The sequence below is a fragment of the Apodemus sylvaticus genome, chromosome 7 (genome assembly GCF_947179515.1).
Source record: "Apodemus sylvaticus chromosome 7, mApoSyl1.1, whole genome shotgun sequence".
Classification (NCBI taxonomy): domain Eukaryota; kingdom Metazoa; phylum Chordata; class Mammalia; order Rodentia; family Muridae; genus Apodemus; species Apodemus sylvaticus.
The window spans coordinates 3,645,797-3,665,698 of record NC_067478.1 but is presented as its reverse complement, the minus strand read 5'-3'; the positions used below and the strand labels follow the sequence as shown (position 1 = coordinate 3,665,698).

Genomic DNA, 19,902 nt, shown 5'->3' with positions numbered 1-19,902 from the left:
TAACTGTCTCCTTTATTATTTTATTATTCAATACAATTCATTCTCAAGCTCACATATCTTCGAGGTGCTTTGCAGGTTTGTATTTTCCACCAAGACCCACATTGGCTTTGCTTGTCTGGGTGTGAAGTAAAAGCTGGCTCCCCCCCCTTCCCCCCCCCCGAGTTATTTATTTCCAAATCGTTAATAAGTCATCCATCATGTATCATCGGCTGGCATCAGTTGCCTTCTTTGCACATGAAGTTTACTTTGTTAGCATGTGTCTGTTCTTTGTTCCCTTCCTGTACAGATGTTACTGTTTTTATTATGAATTGTTTACAATACATGTTGATGTCTGGTGAACCTCCCCTCCCCCATCCCTTCTCCCACCTCTACCCCACCCCTTTTTTCCCCTCCCCCATCCCTTCTCCCCTCTCCACCCTTGTTACTTTGGTTGATACATCATTTTCTAAAACTTTCTTGGCATCTCTCAACCCTCTACTCATATAATTGCTGTCTGAAAATCTGTTCAATTTGCGGGAAAACACAAGTTGTGTTGGGCTGTGCTGCGTGTATGCATATACTTAGGAATAATTTATGTCTTTGTAAAACTGAGCTTTTCCATCCAGGATTGCCCAGCACTTGTAAAGTTTTTAGACTTTTGTTCGAACCCCCTCATGCTTTTCCTGTTAAGTAATTTTTAATTTGCATTTTAATGATGCCGTAAGGGAGAGTGTCTTATCTGTCACATGTCTCGATCCTCGCCTATAGAACGGCACTGACTTTGTTTATTCTGTGATAACTTAGCGCTCTAATGGATCTTTTGTTAATTCTGCTAGTCTTTCATGTGGTGTTCTTAGCTATTCTAATTATCCTACAAATAATTAATTCATGCGTAGTAGCAAGTGTTCTGCCACAGAGCTATGCCCCTCCTCCCCCTCCTCCTCCAATCTGCCTCCTCCTCCAGTCTCCCTCCTTCTCCTCTTCCTCTTCTGAGAACCTTCTTTGCTTTGGAGACAGAATCTCTTCAAGTTGCCCACTTGGCCTTGAGTTCACTGTCCACATCAGTGTCAGCCTCATGGGTACCTGGAACTGCAAACCACTGGCTCAGTCAAGCAACACTTTGGTCTTTTCCTTTCCATCGTTACAGTGTTACAGTCGTCTCTTCCTCCTGACTTTCCGCAGTAGCAACAGCTTGTGCTCAGTGTGAGATCGGAGCAGCGGTCTTCCTTGGTGACCAGCTCCAGTGGTTCACAGTCAGGTCTGCTGCTTGCTTCCAGTGACACATCTCCTGTCAAAACTAAGAAACCTTTCCTAGCCCTGAATGGCGTACCTCAGGAATGGAGTTCCAGTTTGATTTGGTTTCTTAAGACAGGGTCTTCTAGCTATGGAGCCCAAATGGCCCGGATCTCACTGGGTGGCCCAGGCTGACCTTAATTTACAACAGTCTCTCAGCTTCAAGCTCCCAAGTGCTATGATTCTAAGTGTGAGACCCATGCCTAGCCTGTTTTTCTTCTGAAAGTTATTGATGTTGTTAATCACATTGATATATTTCTTAATTTTGAGTCAGTTTAACATTTATTGTCTATAATTTTCTAGATCAAGACTCCTGTCTGTAAGAACTGAATTCCATTTGTAGTCCAACTTGCTGAGTTCAGCATCAGTTTCTAAGAATGGCTTGACACAGGCCTGAAGAGAAGGCTCAGCAGTTAAGAGTCTTTACGGCTTTCACACAGGACAAGTTCAGTTCCTAGTACCGACCTATCAGCTCACAACTGCCTATAACTCCAGCTCCACTGAATCTGATGCCCTCTTCTGGCCTCCACAGGCACTGCACTCACATGCATATACCCACACATAGACACACACGTAGGCACACAATTTCTATGTAGCATGTTGGGAAATTGAAAGTAAGGCTTATTCTCAGATAGCAAAGTACAAGACTCATCTATGTGTTCTGCTTGTTTGGTTGCTATTTATTTTGTTTTGTGGTGTCCATTTATCTGACATTTACAGAGTACTGCAGAGAAGAAGACCAAAAATTATATATATTTAAAGGGAAGAGACCAGCTGGATCCGTCAGTTCTTTTTCCTGCCAATTCCTCTGGGTTTTTATTTTAATGGAAAAATTCTCCTTCTTTTACTGGCAACAAGCTGATTTCTGCTGTTCCTTGGCAGCAGAGTGCCATTCTTTTGTGGGTCTTCCTACACAGTTTTGGAAGAAGATTTGGCAATGTCATGAAGGCTGTTAGCCAAACACCACTTTAACATGGGAGCTGGCATTTGCAGTCATGGGAACTTGAGGGTTACAGACAGCTGCTATTTTAGTTTCCCGCAATGTTTTATTTTTGGTTATACTCATTAGTAAAGATGTTTTCTTGGGGGGTAAATGTGGTTCCATCCGGCAGTCTAAGTTCTAATTATTCTCTGAAAATGTGTTAAGAACGTTGGACGTACATGATAGTTCAGCACATAAAGGGGCTTGCCACCAAGCCTGACGACCTCAGGGTCCTCTGACCACCACGTCTGTGCTGAGGCATGCAGATGTCCACATGCCTACACATACACATGAAACATACATACATACGTACATACATACATGTAAAAATAAGACCTTGATATATGAGCAGCTACTATCTTTGTATATTTAATAACATAAATATTCCTTTATTTATTATATTGTTCATAGAAACATTAAAATAAAATAAAATCTAGTTTTAATGAGAAGAGACAAATGATCTGGAGTAACATGGGTAACGTGAGTCCTGGTAAAGCAGGTGTGACCAGACACATGGTAAAGCAGGTGTAAGATTTTTCATACTTACCTTTCAGAGCAAGAGGATGGTGTAGAACATGTCTGCAAAGTAAGAGTCCCCACTGAATCACCCTCTTCTTAAACCATTTTGTGCTACAGGTCTTATTGATACTGGGCTTGGTCTTAGCCATAAAGCAGGGGAGTAATGGTGGATTCTTTTGAGAACACAGCAATCAGCACAGCCTCCTGGGGTTCCCCGGCCTGGGAGAGTCACATTCATAGAAGAAGCTTAGCAAGTAACCGCCCGATAAAGCAGGATCAAGAGGTGTGGTTATTAACTAATGGGGGCTGTAGCATTAGGGTACCACATGGTATGGCTTACACATGCACAGGGACCCATTAGTTCTAGAATACTGATCTTGCCTTTCTTTCTTTTGAGCCTGGTGACTGCAACACTTGAAGTCCCAGCTTAAGCACTGCTTCCACAGGGATCCCTTCTCTGTCTCTCTATGGGATGTGTAGGATCCCTGCACAGTTTCCCTTATACACCATTCTCTCTGTACCTAAGGGCACCTTGGATCCATGAGGGAGGTTTTAGTCACCTTATTTAGCAGGCTGCTAATGGGAGGGCCAGATGGGTGAGCCCAGCCTGGTGGGTGCATGTGTGGGAACACAAGAAATCTGAGGATGAAGAAGAAGAAATTTGGGGCTGGGATATGAGTTCAACCCCAGGATTCTTAATAGACAGACAGAAAGACGGACTGACTGACAGACAGATGATTGATAGATAGATAGATAGATAGATAGATAGATGGATAGATGGATAGATAGATGATAGGCAGGTAGATGATAGAAATACAGACAGATGATATATAAACAGATAGATGATAGATAAACATACAGACAGATAGATGATAGATAGATAGATAGATAGATAGATAGATAGATAGATAGATAGATAGATGATATACAGACAGATAGATAGATGCACTCAGGTATTATAGTGTATGCCTGGCATCCTGATGCTGGAGAAACAGACAGATTGCTGAGGCTTGCCTACTTAATGACTCCGCACAGGTGAGAAGTAGATCCAGGGAGGCAGTCAGACAACCCAGGGCAGAGGTACACAGGCTGGGAATTCCAAATCCCAGAGCAGAAGCCCTGGACTTAGGGAAGGGAGTAAAGTGTTCAGGCATGTGGGGCTCCAGGCAAGTGAGAGATCCTGTCCCAAAGACAAGCAAACAGGCAGATTGAGACTAAGTGTGGTGTGGTTTGAGTAAGAACAGCCCATGGGGTAATAGATTTGAATGTTCAGTCACCAGGAAGTGTCACTGTTTAAAAGGATTAAAAGGATTGCACTTGTTGAAGCTAGTGCAACCTTGTTGGAGGAAGTATGTCATGGGGGGGGGGGGGGCTTTAAGCATGCACCTGCCTGCATGCTGTCATCTTCCTGCCGTGATGATAAATAGATTAAACCTCTGAAACGGTAAGAAAGCCCCCAGTTAAATGCATTCTTCCTGAGAGTTGCTGAGGTCATGGTGTCTCTTTACAGCAATCGATTGGTGACTAAGACACTGTGGAGGATTAACCTAGGTTGTCCTCTGGTCTCCATGGTTCACGTACCACCCACCCACAAACACAAAATCACAATTCAAACACTGATCAAAGCCTGAGGCTCATCTACCTAAGCTCTTTAGCCAAGTGCTAAATGCATTAAAGCCAGCCAAGGTAAAGTGGAAATGAAGTCAGGAAAGACTTGCTGTTGCCCTGGGCTCCCTTCCTTGGGGGCTCCTGTGGACGTCTGCAGCCCACTCAGCAGCAAGATTCCTTTATTCCAGAGATCAAGGTTCTTATCTCCTGGCTCTGGCTCCCTACAGGTGTCGGACAACATGTCAGAGACTGACGTCAGCAATGAGGCTCAGAACTCCCGGTCCAGCACAGACTCAGTAGAGGAGAAGCTGAGAAATAGACTGTACGAGTTAGCCATGAAAATGAGCGAAAAGGAGACGTCTTCTGGGGAGGAACAGGAGTCCGAGTCCAAGGCCGCGCCTGAGAACCAGAAGGGAAGTCTCTCTTCTGAGGAGAACAGCCAGGGTGTCCAGGAGGAGCTAAAGAAGGTAAGGGCCAGGAGACGCCTGCAGTGGTGACACCCACCGCAGCTGCAGTGTATGTGTGGGGAGGGGGCGGTGTGCAGGCATGCCCTGGGCCCCAGAAAGCTTTCCCCTCAATGCTCACCCCAAGTTCCTGGGAGAAAGGAAGAGAACGTTTTCAGTCATTGCCAGGAACAATCAAGGAAGGGACCCTACTGTCCTTGGACTTTGTCCCATCACGTCTCCTGTGGGCCCTCGTCTCTGAGCCTTCCATTCCCAGGCCTTCCCTGTTTCCCACACTGTTATCTGATTCCTCTCCTTTGCTCATGGTTTGGGATTATGCACTTAACTGCTCTTGAAAGCGGTGGAAAGGCTTTGGTGCATGATACAGAAGTGTCGTGTTGAAAGTGGCCATCTGGACTCTTGGGATGGGCCACTTTCAGTTTGTTTATTTCAGCCAGCGATTCCCTTTCAAGCCAACTTTACAGGGATTCCTGTGTTTCAAACAGGTCAGGGCTGCTTTCTGGATCACAAAACACTGGATCTGTAGCCCCACATTTCTTCCCACCTGTAGGTCCTCTCTTACAAAGCACACATCTGAGCTCTTAGGTACAGGGTTTAAACAGCATGAAAGAGTTGCCAACCCCCAGCAGAGAGGGGTCACAGATGCCGCCCACCCTGCCTCTGCCTGCCCACTGTGCTGGCTTTCCCTCCACGGCTTCTCAAACGTGTTTATGCTGTGTATACCTGTCCGCCACCAAGGAAGCAAGAGAGTGTCAGATTGAGTGTCTCTTTGACATGTTGTCGTTAGATATAGAGATGGTAGGTAGGTAGGTGGATGGATGATGAATAGATTGATGGTAGATAAATGAGAGATGAGAGATAAAAGGCAATGAACAGATAGGTGATAGGTAGAGGTTAGGTATATAGATAAATGACGGACATATACATAGATGATAGATGACAGATTGATAGATGGTAGCTAGAGGATAGATTGGTGATAGAGATAAATAGAACATGACAAACTGATAGATTATAGATAGATTAATGATAAACTGATAGATTACATGTTGATTGACAGGCAGGCAGATATAGACAGGTGTTCAGACAGACCATTGTGAGGGTCCTCTGCAAACACCATGCCCAATAGAGTAAGTTCCACGTGAGGCAAGAAGGAAATCTGGGTATTTGGCTCTGGGTCAAACTTCCAGAGTCTCACCCTAAGCAGTTTATTTTAGACATATTTAAGCACAACATAATTTTGTAAAGTTTCCTGATAGTAATGAACTCTCTCCTGTATGTATATGAGACATGTTTACACTGAAACTCTTTACAAAGTACACACGGTTTCTTCCATAAAGATGGGTCCCTGACTGAAAAACCGTGCTTAAGATAAGAGTCTAGAATGACTGAGATAACCATGTGAGTCAGGTGTGGCCCTACACAGAGGTCACCTGGGTTACTGTAAAGCACATGTGACATCTCACATAAGGATAGGTTCTCAACTGAGAAACAATGCTCAAGATTAAGGCCCTAGAGGAAGAGTCGGGGATAAGCACGGTAGTCTGGGGGATTCGGGTAGTTTGGGCTCTACAGATAGCACAGGTCTCCCGGCTATTGACTGCATCCACCTCCAGCCTAACAAATGGAAAACAGATTAGACAGCTCTTCTGTTGAAGAGACGGCGTGGCTTGCTTAACATTCCTGGTTTCCCTAGTGCTTAGCTGTGAGCACAAAGACCTCGTGCCTTCTACAAATAACAGAATGATAATAATGATATATTGATAGATGATAGACTTATTGATGGGTGATAGATAGATGATAGATAGGTAATAGATAGATAGATAGATAGATAGATAGATAGATAGATAGATAGATAGATAGACGAGTTCATTAAAATAACCCTTTTATATTAGTTGCAGATTATTCAGATGGGGAAACTGAGTCTGGGTTATCAAGACCTGCAGCTAGTGTAAGAGCTGAGGATGTACTACAAGCCTTGACCTCAAATCATTAGCCTCTTCTGTCACATAGGCCTTTTTGTGACAGGCCACCTCTTCACTAACTCCAGCAGGCCTTCATCCTGCACCACCTCCGGTTCTTTTTGATTGTGACACATTCACTAAAGGCTGTGTTCCACATTTGAGAGATGGTTCTAATAGAGACTTGCTTCTTGGCTTTTTTCCCCATTTCAAGGTCACACAGTGGTTCCTGCTGGTGTGTGTGTGTGTGTGTGTGTGTGTGTGTGTGTGTGTGTGTGTGTGTAGGAGAGCCCACACTCTGCTAGGCAGCTGAGCCAGCAGAACCAGTGCTATAGGGAGAAAGACCATGATGACGACAAGCGATGTCTACAGTGGTCAACATAGGCCCCAGGGGACGTGGAGACTGTCACGTGACATCTGTCTAACATTGGCTCTGTAGCCTGTTGGCTTTGTTATGGTCCTAAATCTCTAAGAAAAATCCATGCTGGACCAGTGGCAAGTCATGGTGGGATAAGGTATGTGTCACCATCTTCACAGGCCAGAAGGGACCGCCTCCTCCGAGCACACCCACCTGTCTGCTGAATGCACTTCCAGGAATAATGTGCGAATCCCCAGGCGAAGCAGCAACCTCCCCAACCCCCCCCCCCACGTTCATGCTTAGCCTTACTTAGACTCCCAAGTGTGTCTGTTCCTCAGAGTCCAAGTCTGTCCCCCAGTTTACCACAAGTTCAAGAAGACTCCACCAGGTAGAATTCTTCTTAAGTAAAAAAAATCAATGTCTTAAAAAAAAAAAAAAAAAAAACAGAGAAGACTATATCCCCCAACCCCCACCAAAGCAGGCAAGATGACTGGAAAGCAGAAATGCAGGATTGCATGCTGAATATTGTCAAGCAGAGAAATGCACTGTACAGAGATGGGCTTTAGGCTTTGAGTGTCTGTTTCGTTGTTTTTGAGATCTCTAGACTTAGGCTGACATCTTAACGGTTACTGCTGCTCACAAGAGCCCCTTGTCCTTCCTTGCCTGCACTCCCACTCCTCGTGGATCCTGGCCATTCCTGGGCCCTCCAGTCCTTCCCCTACTCAGCGACCTGTTCTCACAGCACCCATGTTCTCAGCATGCTGACAAGCCTGCCTGCCTGCCTGTCTGTCTGTCTTATTTCTAACATGATCCCTAGCTTTTTATTGTTGATTGGATACACACTCTCACCCTCTGTAGAACAGGGATAATCATGCTGCCTTTCAGAATTGTGAGGCTTGAATTATGCAGGGTAAGCTTCTCGCATGCAGCAGGAGCCCAGCAAATGTTAATTAGCATACACCCTGTAACACGCTCCAGAAAAATCTACTGCACAAAATACTGTCCATCTGCTGGTGCTGAGTGCAGCGAATTGGATGCCTCGAGGCACACAGACGCAGATCTGTGTCCACAGCTGGTGTCCTTCATACTGTGCAGAATGTCAGTTGGGGGAACACTGCACAGGACTGAACCCAAGTTTCCATCTTTAAGGTCACAGTCGCTGGGACATCTCCCATGATACAGCCACAATCAGTTTATACAACAGCAACAACAGCAACACACACACACTCACACACAGAGACAATGACACACACACACACACACACAGAGAGAGAGAGAGAGAGAGAGAGAGAGAGAGAGAGAGAGAGATTTGTCCCTGCTTCCTGGGAGCTAACATGCAGGTGCATGCAAGACTGTGATACTAGAGCCATTTTGGTGACTTTAATGCAGCTTTTTCTCTAGAATGTGTGTGGGGGTTGGGGGAGTTTCCGGATCCTGTCCAACAGTAGCAGAACCCTTTTAGAAGTATTTTTTTCCTTGTTTGAAGTCAGACCCTGGCTGTAGGCAGACTTACCCCTCAGCCGGCCTGAATGGTTCACTTTGGCTGGATTAAGTGGATCAGAGGTGACTGAGAAACTGCTGAAGAATGAGCTTACAGAACCCTGTGTTGTAAGTCTGTCCTAAAACCTCGAGTTCATTAGTTGTGCAAAAGAGTCCTGTTTCTTCTTTAGGTGGCTGCCCTTGTCCCTTGGACCCAATGGTCAGCCTTCCAAACTCTGGTCCTAGGACTGTGGAAATGAACACTGGCTTTTCCAGCTCTAAGTCAGACCCATCCCAGCGCTTCTAGGAGAATGCCCTGGTTGAGTGGCTAACTTACCTCTTGGATGTTGCACTCCTGGAAAGGGATGCGAAGGGCCAGGGACCAGCCTGAGTCTGAAGGCAACATTTCAGTAGCCAAATCTCCACATATACCCTACTGTGCCCACATCTAGAGCACCTGCCTTCTGGATCCCCCTGGTTCCAGAATTCTATGCTTCTAGATGTGTCATGACACAGGTTAACATGGACGGTGGCAACATCCCTTGTTTCTGGATAGAAATGCTATTTACAACCCTGCTTCTTAGAGACCCACATTAGTAAACCCTTGCATTAGAGACCAAATTGTATGTCTGTTATCCTGGAACATCTTAATTTGAAGCATCTTTGTTTATTATCATAAGTAGTTGTGTTGTATTTTTATAAAAGGGTCATAGCCCCACAGAGCTCTGCCATCTTGTCTTCTGACACTGAGAGAGTAGAGGAATGAGGGTCTCAAACTTGTAGAAAAAGTTATTGTCTATAGAGTGGGGGAGAGAGAGAGTGAAACATCTTAGAGAAATAGGAAGCTCTCTGGGGCAGCGCCAAGCTCTTGGGTAGGAGCAAATGGTGAACCTTCCCATGAAGTACACAGGAAAGAACACAGCAACTCTGAACTCAGATGAATACAGCTGGCAAATCCTGTCCAAAGGAGAGATTGTTCATGAACCACACCACACCCTTTATATAACTACCCAACAGGCCCAGGTGACTTGGGGACTCATGTTAGAGCCCCATTTTAGGAGTGTCTAGTGACACCATGAATTTTCCATGAGCTAAAAAAATGACATATGAATCTCAGACAGGATCAGGGAGATGAGGGGTGGGAAGGGGGCTGATTCTAACCATAACACAAATAAAGAAAAAGTGTGAAGTTAAAACTTCGCAAGAAATCTGCCAGTCTCCAAGAAATGAGGCAGTGTGCTGGAAGGAGAGGCAATGTAGAGATGGCTTCCTTCAAAATTAGGTCAGAAGTTTAGTGTAATTCAGATCAGGAACTCAAACCAGATGTCAACATCCCAAAAAGATTCCCAACATCAGAATCATCTGATGGAACAAAGTCAGGAATAGTATAGAAATGTTTAGAAAAATCAAGGAAGGACTGAAAGGATCTGCCTAGTAAGATGTTATGTCTGCGCTTTAAAGTCACAGTAGCTGAACTCGTAAGATGTCGACACAGATGTTAGGAAGTCATCCAGCAGTAGAGCCTGAGATTTATTAAATACAACTCATTTTATTTCATGACTCCTGCTCATTCCCCCCCCCCAACTGGGATAAGATGCTATGGGGCTTTTTAACATGCAGTGTGTGTGTGTGGTGTGAGAATGTGTATGTATATATGTATTGAGTATGTGTCTTGTCTTATGGTTTCTATTCCTGCACAAACATCATGACCAAGAAGCAAGTTGGGGAGGAAAGGGTTTATTGAGCTTACACTTTCCACATTGCTGTTCATCACCAAATGAAGTCAGGACTGGAACTCAAGCAGGTCAGGAAGCAGGAGCTGACACGGAGGCCATGGAGGGATGTTTCTTACTGGCTTGCTTCCCCTGGCTTGCTCAGCCTGCTCTCTTATAGAACCCAAGACTACCAGCCCAGGGATGGCATCACCCCCCTGACAACTAATTGAGAAAATGCCCCAGAGCTGGATCTCTTGGAGGCATTTCCTTAAGGGAGGCTCCTTTCTCTGTGATAACTCCAGCTTGTGTCAAGTTGACACACAAAACCAGTCAGTATAGTATGTGAGTGTGTGTGTATATGTATATATGTGTATGTATATATTATTGAATATATAAGTGTGTATGTATGTGTGTGTAAGCATGAATGTATGTATGTGTGATGTATGTATGTATGTGAGCATGTATGTATGTGTGAGTATGTGTATATGAGTATACATGTGTATGTATGTACATATGTGTGTGTGAATGTATGAGTATGTGTGTGAGTGTATGAGTGTGCATGTATGTGAGTGTATGCGTGTGAGTGTGTGTATAAGTGTGCATGTGTGTGAGTATATGAGTGTGTATGTGAGTGTATAAGTGTGTATATGTGAGTGTATGTGTATATGGTTGTGTGTGTGTACACATGCACCATGGCACACATGGAGATAAACTTGCAGAAGGCAGTTCTGTCTTTCCGCTGTGTGAGTCCCAAGGAATAAACTCAAGTTACCAGGTTTAACAAGCCCCTTTACCTGAGAGCCATTACACTGAACTATAATGCATTTTTTATTTGTTTTGATTTTGGTGATTGATATCGGGACCATACTTCACTTGCTTGTTTAAGAAGGGTATAAGAAGCCGAGCGGTGGTGGCACACGCCTTTAATACAAGCACTTGGGAGGCAGAGGCAGGTGGATTTCTGAGTTCGAGGCCAGCGTGGTCTACAGAGTGAGTTCCAGGAGAAACCCTGTTTCGAAAAAACCAAAAAACCACCCCACCCCCCAAAAAAAAGGGTATAAGGGATACAGGAAGAGAGCACACTCACAAACCACGATAAAGAAGGAACGGACAACCGGCTTTGCAGGCCCCAGCAGCAGGTGGAGGCAGCCACAAAAAGGAGAGGGCCAACATCTAGGAGGAGTGGGGATACAAAGTTGGGAGTTCAGTCCCCACCTGTGTGCATTTGTTCAGCAAATAGCCAGTGGGCTGATCTAGTACCTGTGATGCATTGTGGGTAAAGAGAACTGCTTCCTAGTCAAGGGTAACAGCCCCAGTCAGCTTTGGCCTCCATCACTCTGATCCTGCTCTGATGCTCCTCCAAGGGGTGTCATAAATCAAGCATCTCAGGACACTACCCCGGAAGCATGGGGGTCTGAATTCGATCCCTAGTTCCCACACGAAAAGCCAGACATGGAGGCACATCTCAGCCCACCACTGGGGAAGCAGACACAAGCAGATCTCTGAGGCTCACCCTAGACAACACAGCCTACCTGTCAATTTCAGGGCAGCAAGACATCCTGTACAAAGGAAAAAACTGAGAGCTGGAGAGAGGGCCCCCGGGGTTGAGAATGATGTGTGCTGCTCTTGCCAAGGGCCTGAGTTTGCTTCCCAGAACACACATTTGGTGGCTCACAAGTGCCTGCAATTCAAACTCCAGGGGATCTGGCGCCCACTTGTGGTTTTCACAGGCACCTGAACTTATGCATACACACACACACACACACACACACACACACACACACACACACACACACGCACGCACGCACGCACGCACGCGCACACGCACATGCACACACACACACTTAAAAATAAATATTTTTAAGTTTTTAAAAAACAAACTAGATCTTGAGGAATTCCAGCTAAGGTTTTCCTCTGGCCTATGCATACACACACACACACACACACACACACACATGTGCACCTGTACACACATGCACACATCCCTCAGTCCTTAGAGATCATCTCTCCTCTGATCTCTGAAATGTGTATTGTATCTGTTTATTCCATAGGCTAATTTATTAAGATCATGCCCCAACCTCTTCACACAGTTCTTTGTCTTTCACGAAGTCACTCTTCAGAGGCGTGAGTCTTTGGAGAGTGTATTTGGTGGGTTTTGGAGGTGCCACTGAGGGCCTTATGTTCATGAGAACTGAAGCAACTTGGACTATTTTCCTTGCAGATTTCTCTCCGCTCTTTGTGGGGACATATGGAGTGTCTTTTCTTACCTTTAAAAAGGAGACAAATCTGTGAAATTCAGGCATTTGGGGACCAGTTTCCTCGCTTGTTGCTCTGCTAACTGGAAGCGTCTGTAGTTTGGGACAGAACTCACCAGGCAGACCCTGGGTCTGGGTTCCGCTGTGGTGTGTATTCTTCCTCACTGTGGTGAGTGTGTTCCACCCTGTCCTTGTGTGGTGAGTGTGTACCACCCTGTCCTTGTGAGCTCAGATCAGGAGTGCATCCCTGGGGTACAACCTAGCATCTCACCTAGGTTGTGTGGCTTGGCCTCACCCTGGCCTTGGCAACAAGCCAATACTGAGCCATGTTGGAGGCTGTAGATTGACAGGCAGTTCCCTGTCCTGACTCCCTTCCTCTGAGACTTGGTGGCGGCTGTGGAGTGACAGGCAGATCCCTCTCTCACCATCCTCCATTCACCTTTTTCTCACTGACCTGTTTACCCCTCAGAGCTTTTTTAAATTAATGTTGATGTGTGTGAGTGGCTATATGTATGTATGTGTACCACATATATGCCCGGTACCCATGGAGGCCAGAGAGGGTGTTGGATCACATGGGACTGGTGTTGCAGGCAGTTTATGAACCACGGGCTGGACTTGGATGCTGGGCCTTAACAGGTGTTTCTGACTGCTGAGCAGGGAGCCGCCTCTCCATCCCCGCCCCCAAGACTTTATTTGAGCATCACTTTCTGCAAGCACCAGGCCCAGAGACCTCTACGCATGGATGCAGGAATGGTTGGGTGGTAGGAAGGGAGTAGGCCTTGGGCACCATGATTTCTGGCTCAAGTCCCTCCTCTGTACCTTCTTCGCCTTTAGGGATGGAAATATCAGGCCTGTTGGATGAAGGTTGCAGGCTGGACACGTTTGTTTTAGTAAACTGCTCTGAATTCTGACTCATAAGGAAACCAAGTCCCTTTTTCCTCTTAGAAATATTGGTGCCAAAAGATGAAAGTGGGTTGGCGCTCTCTTCTCTCTCTCTCTCTCTCTCTCTCTCTCTCTCTCTGTATGTGTGTGTGTGTGTGTGTGTGTCCCAGAGGACAACCTCAAGTGTCCTTCAGTTCCTAACTACCCTGATTTTTTTTTTCAAACAGAGCGTCTCGTTGGCCTGGCCCCTTAGTTCATCAGTTGACCATCTGCATGTATTTTGCCTCTTCCTTGTCTGACTCCATGACAGTCGCATTTGATCCACCCTGTTATTGATGCCTGAAGGGATGTATGTGATCTTAATGAAGCACCCTCTCGGGGCACTCCTGCTTTGTTGACTCATTCTGGCCGTCGCTCCAGAATCCTACACGGCAGAAACTAAAGACGTCTCTAGCTTTTCATTTCTCCTGAAAATGGGTTCCCTGCCAGCCACCTCTGAATGTCTACGACTTCAGATCACCCATCAGTAGCCGATGCAGTGCTAATTATAACTTCATACCAAACTTGAGTGTTTACTCTACACCAGGCAAGGACGGGCTATTCATACAAGGAGCAAAGTTAGCTGTAGAAGCACCCCCCACCCGCCCCCGTGGATCAGGCTAGCCAGTGAGTGACCAGGGGATCGGCCAGGTGTCCTGCTCCTCTCACTAAGGATAGCCTATTAAATCCCGTTGTCTCAACTTTCCTACCCCTACCCCAGGCCCAAGTAAACTGGCCGCTTCTAGGTGATCCACAGAGAAACTGTACAAAAATTCCAGTTTGCACTCCCTAAGGACATTAACTGGGACTCCAAACAGTAGAAAACTTTTTTTTTTTAGTTTAAGAATATAAAAGTTTTCAGTGAATTTATCTTCTACAGTTTATGTGTGCAAAACAAAAATCAAAACATACATTCTCTATTGAAAGGAAAAGTCCTACAGCATATAAAAATATCTAATCTTCCAAATCACTGTCAGATGTACCAGATTCAATGAATGACAGCAGGTACTCTGTAGAAATTTAGCATTCCTAGAGACCATCTCCTACAACATATGGATAACATATGATTCTGTATTGTCCCACGCTATCGTCTCGCCAGCAAGAACGCACGCAGGACACCAGGATCCTTCTGCAGCCAAGCTTTTATTGAAGCTTTTCGTGGAGGAAGACCCCGAGCCCAAAATGGGTGCTGCTTATATACCCCTTGGTGTGGCGTGTACACACTTAATTGGCTGTTCACTCATCACCTCATTAGAATGCCCCGGGATGGGCAGAGATTTGGCGTGAAAATACTCTTGCACATGCGCAGATAGCTTGTTTAATAAGAAAGCGGAGCTGGCACAGTGGAAGCCGGCACCATCTTGTAATGGCGAATACTGCCATGGCTTTCCACACTGTATAGGATTAAAAACCTCCATTCTATTACTGTTGGTTTTGGTGTGACTTGGGTCATTTTCCTTTTGGTGTGGTCCAGGCCCTTAAACCCTTGACCTGGTGAGGGAAATGTGAGACTTCTCCCTCCACAGAGGAAACCCACCACAGAGTGTGTGTGACAAGTCTGTGTACCCTCAAGGGCCAGGACAGAGTGTGTGTGACAGGCTGTAAGGATGGGGTCAAGGCAGGCATGAGGGCAAGGATTGCTCCATTTCCTTCCCAGCCTCACCCCTTCACTCATCTCTGAACCCTGCGATCTTTGTTGAAGGGAGGTGTTGCCTGAAGCCTCCTCCAGTGAGACAGAAGCAGAAGCCACTCCCAGAAGCAAGCCATGGGGCTGGGGGATTGCTCAGCGGTTAAAACCCTTGCCACAGGATCAGCAGGAGTGAGGACTGGGGTTTGAGTCCCCAGAGCCCGTGTACATGCCCATGGACAGCTTTCAGAAGCTGGAGACTAGGGATCTCCAGAGCAATCAAGGTGGCGAGACTAGCGCTGTCAGAAAGCTCTGGGTTTGCCTGGGAGACCCCACCTCTGTGCATAAAGTGGAAGGCAAGTGAAAGATTCCTGGTGTCAGCAGCCCTGGGGCTCTACACATGTGCACCCACAGACACATGCACCTTAAACATACACCTGAAAATAAACAGAAAAGAGCTTTTATAGAAAGTAGTTGGCTTACTCAGTGACCTGTAACAAGTCCAGCCCTAGCTGCAAGGGAGGCTAGCATATGATGCTTCCTGTTTGGAGTGGAAAACAAAGGAGGCTACATTAAGATCCGTATGAGCTAGCACACCATGCCTGCCAAGCCTCAGAAGAGTTCATTGCCAGAACCCTCATGTTTATATGACAGACTAAATTCTAGAACTGAGGAACAGCCTGGCTAAGGTCCCATCATAGACAAGGCTAGAGTCTCAGCAAGACTCCTAACTCCTCAGGACCACACCTCTGCTTCCTCCCTCCAACTCTGTGACCTGGAGTCACTCACTGAGTCACCAAACTGAAACCAGGTCACACCAGCTCTCCTCTGGGTTCTCTGCTTCTTTCTTTCTTTTCTTTCTTTCTTTCTTTCTTTCTTTCTTTCTTTCTTTCTTTCTTTCTTTCTTTGATTCAATCTATTTAATGTGTTTGAACATTTTCAGAAGAGAGCTGAAATTTTGCAGATGGTTATGAGCTACAATGTGGTTGCTGGACATTGAACCCAGGTCCTCTATAAGAGCAGTCAGTGTTCTTAACCACTTAGCCATCTCTTCAGCTCCCTGTGTAGATTTCTTACATGTCCCACTCTTTCAGCAGATGTGTGAATGTGTGTGTGGTATGTGTGTGAGTGTGTGTATGTATGATGTGTATATAAGAGTGAGTATATGGTGTATGTGTGAGTAAGTATATGTGGAATGTTGGTGTGTCTGTGAGTATATTTGGAATGTGTGGGGTGTATGAGTGTGTATGAGTGAATGAATAGGTGTAAGTGGGTGTGGTGCTTGTGTTTGTAGTATATGCAAATGTGTGTAGTAGTATGCATGTGGTATGAGTATGTGTGTGTGTGTGTATGTGTATGTGTGAGTATATGTGGAATGTATGGTATACATGTGGTGGGTGTGTGTGTGTGGATGGTGTGTGTGGTGTGTGTGGTGTGTATGTGTGTTTGTGGTGTGTATTTGTGTGTATGTATGTGTGTGATTACAGAGCTGACCTCATGATGGATGCCTGGATATTGTAGGATTTTCTTGTCCTTGTTAATGTGCTGTTCTTGTGTTCTGTCCCCTTCTGTTATTGGACCAAACAGAAGTGTTCTGCTGTTTCTCTCTGCAACATCTCCACAGAAGTCCTGAAGGTCATCAATGCTACCGAGGAGTTGATCGCAGAGTCTGCAGGGCCCTGGGAGATTCCCCCAGTCTCCACTGACAGAGAAAATGGGAAGTTTCCTCTTGGAACAGACCAAGTGCGACTGGACAAGCAGCTGACTTCCTTGGAAGAAAACGTAAGAGGGTGTGAATGTGCCTAGTCGAGAGTGAGCATATGTGAAGGAGAGAGAGAATTGTAACTGATCCCAAATCATGCAAGGACAGACACCATCACCACCATCATGTCTGGTGTGTTCTCGGGAGAGGGCTGAGGCAGGGCTCCCCGGAAGCAATGATGAAGTCAGGAGTTGATAGAGTAACTATTGAGAAGGAGATGAGGAAGGGAGCAGAGCCCAGAGGAAGACACCTGGGATTTTCTTTTATCAATTCCCTAGCTGTGAAACTTCATCTACAGTGTGGCCCCAAAGGTGCCTTTCTGTATGAGGAGTTAGGAGACCCGCTGAGACCCCAGCTTTGTCTGGTTACAGACAGTGTCCAGGCCACTTCTTCTCCTCAGGGAAGATGGTGCAGGAATGGTGTAGGGAAGGGAAGAGGGAGGAAGCCAAGAAAGACTTTGATCTCAGAGTAGCATCATCCTGATGTTGCAGAGACCTCACAGGTGAAAGTTGCATCTTGGGCCTGGACTTCTCTCTACAGCCAGCAAATGCTTCGGTCCTACTGTGTGCCAGTTGAATGTCCTGAGATGGAGGGAATCAGTGCCATGTGAGGCTTCAGGGATAGGGAGGTGCTAAAGAAAAAAGTCAGGGGATGGGGACCTGGGTCAGAGGCTGAAGTGATTGTCATACAAGTGTAAAGACTAAAGTTTAGATCCCCAGAGGCCCACAGTAAATGACAGGTAGATGCAGTGGCATGTTCGTAATTCCAGCCTGTAATTCAGAAGCAGAGACCGGGGACGGGGGTCCCCAGAGTGAGCTAGCTAGTCAAACTAGCTGCCTTGACTCACATGTGTACATGCTCATGAACATGCACACAGACAGACAGACAGACAGACAGACAGAGATAAAGTAAAGAATTTTCAGTGGTGTGTGCTCCAGAGAGCCAGACTTTCTTCAGGATAGAGACCTCGGCAGTGGGGTCTTGTACTGGGGAAGAGCTTGAGCTTGACCCCTGGTATGACCCCGGTGATCGGTGATCAGGAGTTGACAGCTGAGGAGCAGAGAGGGGGTGAGGAGATATAAAATTGCCCCAACGACCTTAAGGGGTCAGGTCAAACAAACCTAACCAGATTCCTGCTAAAGAGAGGCCAGGATGGTGCAGCCATCATTTGGGGACAAGTAGGGACAGAAACCTAATGAGATACGTGTGGTCCTCTATCAGAGATGGGGCTCTGGCCAAGTGACTGGGCATGATTACATCAGATAATACTTTATCTAAAAGTTCCACGGGGGAGCCCAGGAGATGATGGTTCTGCCCACACTAAAGTTTAGGCAACCAGGAATCTTTGTTGAGGGGAGTATGTGGAAAACAAGATTGAGGCAGTGGAGAGCCATAGAGCCCTTCCACTGCTGGGAAGAGGGTAGCTGATAAAAGGACCTCAGTTCCAGGCTGGGGGATAGCTCAGTGGGTAAAGGGTACCGTGCAACCATAAAGGCCTGAGTTCCAGAAGTCACATAGAAAAGCCAGACATGGTGGAACGTGCTTGTCACCCAGGGCCGGGGAAGCAGAGACCTTGAGCCTTCTAATTAGTAAGCCTCGCTGGGTAAGTTCCAGGTCAGAGACCCTGACTCAAAATACACGGCAGATGGCACCTGAGGAGTAACAGCCCCAGTGCCCTCTTCTATGCACACATGTATGCACACACACATGTATACTTACACATACATGCATGCATACATGTGGGTGCACACTCACACAGATGTACACACACTCACATGTATGCACACATGCGCACACACTCACACATGTACATACATGCATGCACACTTGCACACACATGTGCATGAACACTCACAGACACACTGACAGAGGTCAGCACTCTCTCATTGTATTTAGAACACACATGTCTGCCAAAACCATATTGAAACAGAGGCCTTGTGTCCATTTCCATGGCATAGAATGGATGCATGGTGATTTTGTGAGGATGGGGGTGGAGTCATTGATATTTTCACTCAAAACACACCCATTTACCTACTGATGCAGGATATCAGAAGCCCCAGTGCACACGCGTGGCCAGTTGCTCCCCTCTTCCACCCCGCTCTAGCCCTGTCCCTCTCTCCAGAGAATGCCTGGGAACGCCTGCCTCTCTTCCCCTCACCCTCTTCCTCCAGCTTTTCACCTCTCACCTCAGAAGAGAGGGCACCATGCGCCTTTGAATGCTGTAAAGAGTTGAATTAAGAAGAGTGGAATTGTTTTCACCTCAGCTTTCCAATTCAGCAGGTCATAGAGCCCTGGGCAGCGGGGCTCCCCCTGCTGTGCCCCGGTGGAAGGGCAGGGCTGGCTCTCAGAGCAGAGGCCCTGGCTGCAGTTGGTTTAATTAAATCATGGCTTTTGTTGGTCTGCACTGTAAAAAGTGAATTTCATCCTTTATCTTCCCTCCACTCCCCTCTCGCCTTGGTGCTGGGGACCAAACCTTACCATCTTCTCTTTCCTTCTCAGTCTGGTTGCTGGGAGCCGGGACTCTCAGACAAACGAGAACATTCTATTTTGGACACTCACCCTTGGAAATGCTTCTGACGCTATGGGGGCTACACCAGACAGAACAAAGAAAGCTTTTCAGAAATGGCTTGTTAACTCGGTTAGAGGCGGGCCTGGGAAATTCGGAGGCTCACAGTCCCCATTGTGTTAGCTCTGTAAGATCCGTTATTGTCTCCCCTAAAGTCTAGCTCACTCAGGGCTCCTCTCACACTCCCCAGCTGCACACAGTGAGAGTTCAGTTCCTTGGGTAGAAAACCTGGGTCTCTCAGATTTCAAACTCCCTCTGAGCAGAGTCCAGCTGTGTCTACTGGGATCAAGCCAGGAGCAGAGAGGTTTATAAGGAAACTTTTAACTAAGGTGTGGGCAAAGTTAAGAATTGCCAGAGGGCTGAAAGAATAGGATGGAGGAGGCTATGCCATCCCAAGTGGCATACCCAGAGCTGAG

The 19,902-nt window shown here is 46.4% G+C and overlaps 1 protein-coding gene across 1 annotated transcript in view; it reads left to right on the top strand.

Moving 5' to 3' along the window:
* Myrip (myosin VIIA and Rab interacting protein) overlaps nt 1–19,902 on the top strand; it is a 171,515-nt gene that overhangs the window by 138,943 nt on the left and 12,670 nt on the right. Inside the window, exons 11-12 of the mRNA XM_052186959.1 lie at nt 4,609–4,848; nt 16,746–16,940. Of these exons, the coding sequence (XP_052042919.1) occupies nt 4,609–4,848; nt 16,746–16,940 (435 nt within the window). The remainder of the gene's footprint in view (nt 1–4,608; nt 4,849–16,745; nt 16,941–19,902) is intronic.